This window comes from Crocuta crocuta, unplaced genomic scaffold (assembly GCF_008692635.1).
Source record: "Crocuta crocuta isolate KB4526 unplaced genomic scaffold, BGI_CrCroc_1.0 scaffold342, whole genome shotgun sequence".
NCBI classification, from domain to species: Eukaryota; Metazoa; Chordata; class Mammalia; order Carnivora; family Hyaenidae; genus Crocuta; species Crocuta crocuta.
Window position 1 is genome coordinate 588,665 of NW_027532158.1, and position 8,730 is coordinate 597,394.

The 8,730-nt window shown below is 33.5% G+C and overlaps 1 protein-coding gene across 1 annotated transcript in view; it reads left to right on the forward strand.

Annotated features, from left to right (window-relative positions):
* LRRC7 (leucine rich repeat containing 7) overlaps nucleotides 1-8,730 on the forward strand; it is a 561,823-nt gene that overhangs the window by 535,730 nt on the left and 17,363 nt on the right. The window contains exon 29 of the mRNA XM_077776423.1: nucleotides 8,187-8,261. Within this exon, the coding sequence (XP_077632549.1) occupies nucleotides 8,187-8,261 (75 nt within the window). The remainder of the gene's footprint in view (nucleotides 1-8,186; nucleotides 8,262-8,730) is intronic.

The following is an 8,730-nucleotide window of genomic DNA, read 5'->3' on the forward strand; positions in this document are numbered from 1 at the left end:
TACAGAATTTACAGAATTTTTATTTTATAATTTTGAAAATAAAAAATTAGCTAAAATATATACATTTATATAATTAATATATATATTTTAGAGTATGTATCTATTGTAGTAAATCCAGTTAGATTAAGCAGTAAGTAAGTAATACAGTTTACGATTACTATATAAGGTACCAAGTTACAAATATGGATTTGTTTAATTGCCTGTCATCCTTACAATAAAAATTAGTGTAGCTATATATGGTCTTAGTAACTAATTCTACTTTCTTAAGTATAATGGAGTAGAAAACTACTTCCTATATTTAAAACCTAATTGATCAAACCCTATCACAATCTATAAATCACATTCCCATAACAAGCTACTATCATTTGACCCCCAAGGACATTTATGAACAGGAAATAGGAATCAACCTCTTTTAGTGTTGAACTAAGCATTAAAGTGATTAAAGAAGAATCATATCTTAGTTTTGTTTGTCTCTTTGTTTATTGAGGTATACTGAAGTCTCTTTGAAAGAGAAAAATCCTAAGTTCATTCTATTTTCTCCTTGAAAAAAATCTTCTACCTTGATTCTGAATGACTAATTTAGTGGGATACCTAGACATGAGAAGATTTCTTTATCCCTTTACCCCACAATATGTTTGGTTTTGTATGACACCCCAGCTGAGGTGGAGATTGAAAGACTCCATCTCTGAGCTATAAAAGGATAGTGGTCAAGAACCACTTTTACTAGGTACCTTCTGCTGACTGTGAACGGCTTCCCTCCATTCATCAGCCACATGGCAGTCTCATTGCTTTTACTCTGGGTGACATTAATCATCATCCTTTAAAACTGTAATACATTCTTAGGGCGCCTGGGTAGCTCAATCAGTTGAGTGTCCGACTTCGGCTCAGGTCACGATCTCATGGTTTGTGAGTTCAAGCCCCACGTTGGGCTTGCTGATATCAGCGCGTCAGTGCAGAACCTGCTTTGGATCCTTTGTCCTCCTCTCTCTGCCCCTCCCCTGCGTGTGCTCTCCCCCCAAAAAGAAAGTAAAATAAAATAAAATAAAACAAAACAAAATAAAACTAAAACAAAACTGTAATACATTCTTAGTCTCAAATGTATACAACTGCAAAGCCCTTTTGCTTTAACTTACACTGTTTAAAAAGTTACGCAAAGAACAAATGAAAACATTGCCATATAAAATTTCAAATAATATAGGAAGAATATAGACACTAAAAATGGAAAAAAGAAAAAAAGAAAAAACCTTTCTTGTCACTTCACGCTATACTGCCAATGCACAGCCTTGGCCACTTCATCAGTCAGTGTGTCAGGAATTTACAACTGTTTGCCTTCTGGGTATTTACCACTGGCCTTTTTGACCTCCTGAGTTCACTGCCATCTCTGAGCAATACTTCTAGCAAGGTCTAACTATACAATGATGTGTTATCCATTAAATAAAGCCAAATTAAGTCTAAAAGAATCATAGCTTGACTGAATATAGCTTACAAAATGATTTTTCACTACAGAAACCTTATTTTGGCATAAATGACAAAAATTTTTCACTGAATTCTTCACTTTTCAGTTCATTATTTTGAAATGAACAGATAGTGTCAAAAATTATACCATTGAAGGGGCTTTGAAGCAGTCTGCAGTGATCATCAGAAAGCTGATTACAGATACTATTTTAGGAATTGCTTCAAAGAAGAATCCACAGCCACCTACAGTCACCTACTCCTGTTTTTAATAGTTTCTAGTATTTTATGCTATATAGGAAGCTGAAAAGAGAACCCACGAGGGACTCTGACAGAATCAGCAAACTGTAGGAGGCTCAGCAATCCAAATATTCAGTAGCAATTGAGGTGGTTTATTAAATACAGGCTTTAAAGAATTCATAAAATAAAAGAAATGAAAGCGTGTTTTTATTTTCTCCAAAGAGGCAAAAATCTGAAAAGACAGTGTGTGAAGGAGTTGTAATCATTTGTCTTTAAGAGAAAATGTGAAAATCAAATGAAAGAATACTGTTTTAAGCTCAAGCATTTCACCAAGAAATGAGTGAGCAGGAGGCAAAGATACTTTCAGTTACGATGGACAGACAGCCCAGAGATGTTTCATTGTTAGCTTATAATTGGAATACTGGAGCAATTAATAAAAGGAAATTATAATTATAAAGTAATTAAAGCCAAATATAATTTAACCCATGTATTCAAAAAAGAATAGTGCATGATGATCAGCATCAAACAATAAAAGTATTCTAGTAGTTTATTTGTCTTTCTTACACATATCTCAAATAAAGGGGAATAAATAGGTTACTTTTTGGATGCTTTTAGCTAGTCAGAAGAGCAATATCTTGAGGAATACATATATATAGGTTATATATAATATAAATAGCTATATATATTACTTACATATATGTTATTTTGCTGCTAAACATGTATTTAGAATATAAATATTTATATACCATGTATATTGGTATTTATGTATATTTAGTATATGTAATATGTATATATTTTAAAATTTTTTAGCTACTAAACCCTTAAAATGACCTAAAGAAGGATGCAAGTCTAAAGAACAAACAATGTGTAGTTCTTCCATTAGGAGCATCTCCATTATAGTGCCACCAGGATATTTGTAATCATGTAGTCAATTTCTATGGGCTTTACCAGTCTCTGTGTTGCTCCAATGAATTATTAGTAATTTTTTTTTTACAAATGAAGCCAAGTGATTTCCTTTTTAATGTTTATTTAAAAACTTGTGAAAAAGTGTTTGGTGTTCCTTTAAACACCTCTGAAGATGAGTTTCATGAAATTTTTAGAGGACTTTGGTCTGTTGTAGCATATTTATATCTCTGTCTTTTGAAGCTCGAGTTTTCTAGGCTTCTAAACAACTATTTCTGTTCATCTCTTATGGATTTTATAGTCATTATTTTGTTGACTTAAGTTCATTTGTATCCAGAAGCATCATATCAGCTGCTAATGCCCCTTTTCTTCCTCTCACCCTCCCCACTCTCCTTCAGTGTCTAATGACCATAGGATACATCTCTTGTCTTGCTACATATAGATTCCTCAGTCGTTAAGATAGCAAACTGTTCAAAGCCAAAGATTTGATACTCAGCAATTAGTCTTAAAATATTTTATGATCACACTTCTGACTCATAGAGAGGAAAACTATTGATAATACCTTTATCCTTGATGTGGCACATCTTCTACTAATCACAGGAGTTAAATACAGTCTATTGTGTATGCGTAACACTGTTTCTATGAGCCACAACACAGCTTCCTATTAATTGGGAAATTAAACCCATGAAAAAAAATTATTTGCCACATTTTTGACAAAAACAAACAAAAATAAAACCTTAAAAGCTATTGAATCTATAGCTCTGTTTGCCCCTTATGAGTCAGTTTTTCCTCCAGAAACATGTTATGAACTATTAAGTACAGGAGAGCATAAAATACTTTATTCTATAATATTTAACCAATGTTTTCTGAATTGTAATGGTAATAGTATGCAATTTTTATTTGAGATATGGCCTTCCTAGAAATCAATTTCTTAGCGTCAGCTAGCACCAAGATTTTTCAGAATTTTAAAGAAAAGCGTATTTCATAAATTGAAGTTGCAGTTCCCTTAAGACAAGTTCTATTTCGGGGTCTACATTTTACAATAGCTGAGACTGTCACAGTCATTCACCTTCATCATTAAAAAGCCATATAAAGTTCCTTTCTCCTCTAAAGTTAGAATGTTAAATGTTCACCTTGTGGACTAACTTTCTGAGTCCATTAAAGTTTATGTCCAGAGGTATACAGACTAGGTAACCAGTAAGACAATGTCAGATTTTAACCATGAAAAACCTCCCATACTCTCTACTTTTCAAAATTACTTGTGAAAAGAAAAACTTTTTAAAAAATCCATTCTGACTACTTTTAGGGGAAAAAAACATTTATGACTTGCATGAAGACTGCTTTAAAAAAATGGGGAAGAGAAATGAAATGGCAACAGGTCACACCTATTAGTAGCATCTGGCCAGCCCTCTCTAGATTAGCTCTGGTTCAAATCTGTGGGAGTCCCACTGTGATACATGACTCCAGGGAGTCTGTGTCTGACTCAAGCACACCCAGATATGGTGTGTGAGAGAAGCAAACATCTATTCTTCGGAAAGGGCTGCAGCACATATTTTGTTGCTCTGTTGTGAGATGCTCTCTCTCAAGGGGAAAATCATTATGGCCATCAGGAGATGTTAGACATTAGAGCAACATACTCAGAGATGCCATAAGCCAGTAACTAGATTCTAACAGCTATTACTACAAATAGCTAATGCTCCTGACTTGAAGCTATGAAAGGAAGTAACCCCTGAAATTTAGTAAGAACCATCAGAAAGCCCTATAGTTGGGACCCATGTCCACTACTGAGAGTGAACAATAATTGGAGCCATTATCACTGAAAGCCACCTCTAGGAAACCACAGATGAGAGAGTAGAGACTTCCCAGCTATCTTCCCCGCCCTCTTCCCTAAACAAGAGATGCAAATCCTTTTATCTGATGTGCATTCAAGAGAAAGATCACAAATGTTGGCCTTTTAATATACTTCCAATTGAGGGTAAAGAGGAATTTCTGGACAATCATTCTGGTACAATTGGAGACTCAGAAACTCTCAATATGGGTTTTACTGGCTATAAAGACCTTAGATTTTAGCTCAGCTTTCAGACTTTCAATAATTATAATAACATTTATTGATGCTACACTGAATGCCATCCACTATTCTAAGCATGTTTGCAATCTACTAACTATGAGGTATGTGCATTACTATACCCATTTTACTGATGAGGAAAAGTACACAAAAGTTAATTAACTTGCCCAAAGTCTCCAATTAATGAATGGTGAACATAAGGTAACACTAGAGCTATGCTTTTTTTACTCACTTCCTACACTATGGAGAAGGCAGAAATGATACATACATGATGGCTTTTTAACAAATAGTAGGAAGTTATCATTCTAACGTTCAGAATACAAATAGTTTGATTCCTTACCAAATTCTGTCATCAGTGCCAAAGTATTCTTTGAAGTCTCAGAATAAAATGAATTTGTTGAAAAGATGACTGACACATTACTACAAAAAGATTTTCAAAAATTGCATCAAAGTCATCAACATTCACCATAGCAGAGGCCCCAAAATGGTTGAGAGTTATTTTTTTTACCTATAAATAGAGTGAAAAATCAGAGCAGTAGCCTTTGCAGGCAATCTTTTTGGAAACATTCCACCTCCACAAATAATGAACGCCACAGAGCATTATCAAACATAGCACTCATTGCTATCTGTTTCAATTAATGTGGCAGTATGCTATCTGATCAGACATGTATGCATGTATTATATATACCAGTGGGCAGTAACAGTTTCTTAGTTATGAAATTTATTGACTGACTAAATTCTACCCCTGAAACCATTACTACACTGTATGTTAACTAACATGGATTTAAGTTTTTAAAAAGGGAGGGGCACCTGGGTGGCTCAGTTGGTTCAGCGTCCGACTTTGGCTCAGGTCATGATCTCACACGTGATCTTGTGAGTTCAAGCCCCACGTCAAGCTCTGTGCTGACAGCTCAGAGGCTGGAGCCTGCTTCAGATTCTGGGTCTCCCTCTCTCTCTGCCCCTCCCCCACTTATATTCTATCTCTCTCTGTCTCTCAAAAATAAATAAACATTAAAATTTTTTTAATTTTAAAAAAGGGAAAAAAGAAAACAATTTAAGAAAAGAAATATTAAAGCTTTAGAAAACAGCAATAAATGCTTTGGAAGGCTCAGGCCACCATAAGAGTAAGATTCAATGTAAGTCTTCAGAACAGCGATTGAATCCCACAGAGCTTTGTGATGGATGAAATTAAGCCTGCCAGGTACATTACACTTGTATTCTTTCAGCAGTCAGGTTGTGGAGCATTACTAGTTCCTCCCAGCACTGCAGATACAATGGCCAATAATTTAGCTCCTATGGTCCAGATTCATGCAAACATTATTAAAATGGTTCCCATAGAATAAGCTGAAGAAAGCAATCAAAATTAACTAGGAGCCCAGGCTTTGACTGCTGGGATAAAGTAATATTCAAAATAACTTCACCTTTGGCACCTAGAGATGTAGTGGCTTATTTTGGGTAATAGTGACAATCTGCCTGTTGTAGAGAGACCTGGGTGGCAAAGAGGAGGACTACCACAGGGACCAATTGCACATACAGTGTCGTGGACTGATGGCATGAGTGTTACGTGCCCAATGTGTACAGGGCTGTGGGAATTATATTTGTTTTCATGACCAGTGCCATTCACTGGTCTGGTGGATTACCCACCATGCCTTATTTTACTGTCCTTTTCAAACAACCAGTTTTCTTATTCCTTTTGAACTGACCATTTGTACAATTGAAGCTGAGCACTCTGTCACTCTGAATAGTGACATTAACCTATTTTTTGTTAATTGAAATTTTGAAATTTTGAAATTAACAATTTTGAAATTGTTATTTCTTAATGTTATATGTGGTACATAATCAGTATAGAAAAATTAAGAAAGACAGTTAAGCAAAAATGGAAACAAAATATACATATACATATAACATTATATATACATTATATATTATATATACATATACAAAATATACATATACATACAACATTATATATATGAAGTACCATTACCAAGTAACAACCACTGTTAATGTTTAGGAATATATCCTTCCAGATATTTTCCCACACAAATATGCATATGAACACATTTCAGCAAAGACAGTATCATTGCATAATAATAGTATCTCGCCATATAATGTTTTATTTCCTGCTTGTATCACTAAGCACTAGTGAACTTCTATGGCTGTCACCTAGGACTTCATTTTTAATGATCATATATCATACTGTGGTATGAAGTTATTTTAATTTAATCAATTCCCTGTTATTAGAGTTTCATGTGTGGCTTGTATTTTTATTACTGATAATACTATGATGAACGTATTAATAAATGAATGTTGCAACTTGTCCAGTTACTTCCTTAAAATAAGTTCTAGAAGTTGATTAGTGGTTAAAAGTTATGCAGTTTTCTAAGGATTTTGAGAGCTGTCTGTAGTTCCATCTTTAAATGGGAAGAAAAACTGATTAAAATTGGAAAGATAAAAATCATTCAAAAGCTTTAAATGAATAACTCATAAAGATCTGAAATGCTAAATAAAATACACACAAAGTATTTCAATTAGGGTCCTTTCGTTAAACCGTTCACACACACACACACACACACACACACACACATAAAGCTAATGGACTTAAGGGAGATTCATCAAGTTTATAAATCAACAAATAAGCCGACTTACTAAATAACAGGCAATGACATTAAAATATTATCTTCTATTCTATTAATACTTCTTTGGAACAAAAGAATAATAACAACTGTATTATGATATAATTTTTATAATTTAATACATATTTTTGTTTTTATATAAAATATATTTTTATGTTTTAAATTCTTGGATCTTGACTTCTACTATATTATGAGTTCACTGAAGACAAAAATTATATTCTGAGTCTCACTATAACACTAGCAATCAAGACTTAGCATATGGTAGACATTTAATATGTGCTTGCTTTATCTACATGACCAACAAAATTATTTTGACTTTATAAACTAAATTAATCAGTTTAGGGATTTTGTAACTACGTGGGCAAAAACTTTATGCTTAAAACTTTATGCTTGGCATTTTCTTATGTTTAATTTGTTCATACACATTTTATATTAAAATTCAGTAACATACAAAGTAATACTGGATAAAATAAGCCAGTATTTATATGTAATTCTGATAAGGTGTTTTAAGTGTTCACTGAATTTACAACCTATCAAATAGACGACATTTTCAATGACGAATACCTTAGGAGGATTTCAGAAATATATGAAGGATGGTTTAGTACCATATTTCAAACTATTTAGGAAAGTGATTAAGACTATGCCATGAGATTAATTTATAATACATAAATGTATTTTAAAAACAAGATAAACATTTGTGATGCAAGTAAGATGTTGCTTTTCTTAAACTTGACGACTGGTACCTTCCTTAAAATACTGTAATAATCTTTGAACTTACATATGTAAACTGTTTTTAGTCTGTTTTCATTGTTATCTATGTAAATGATTTTTTTTTTAACTAGGGCTAGTTCTTGATAATAATCCTAACCTTTGTTACTTCTGACTTATAGGGTATCTTTGTTACTAGGGTTCAGCCTGATGGACCAGCATCCAACCTGCTGCAGCCTGGTGATAAGATCCTTCAGGTAAGAGAGATAAAAAGCATCATTTTCAAATGCCAACATAAAACTATGTAACCATGTTGTTAAGTTGAATGACTTGAATTACATGATTGGCAATAAGTGCTTCTCGCATTTCTTATTTACCTCTATTTTGGGGAGGTTGAGAGGCAAGTCAGAAACAAATTCAATCTCAAGTAATTCTATACCTTCCAGTATTTGGCATATGGTAGATGTTCTGCATGTTTTTGTTTATATGAATACTGTTATTTGGTAATGTAAGAATTGAAACCTACAAGAATCTATGCATAGCTATCAAATATAAGTATGAGTCATAAGGTACAGAAATAGGGTATCTATGTGACTTTGGATGAGGAAGAAGGGACTCGTCCATATTAAATTTCTCAACAGTAAGCTTATTACTGTTTGAAAACTGTGAAACACATGGTTATATGTCCCTGCTCCCCCTTCTCAGATGCTTGAACAAAAGTTTTGC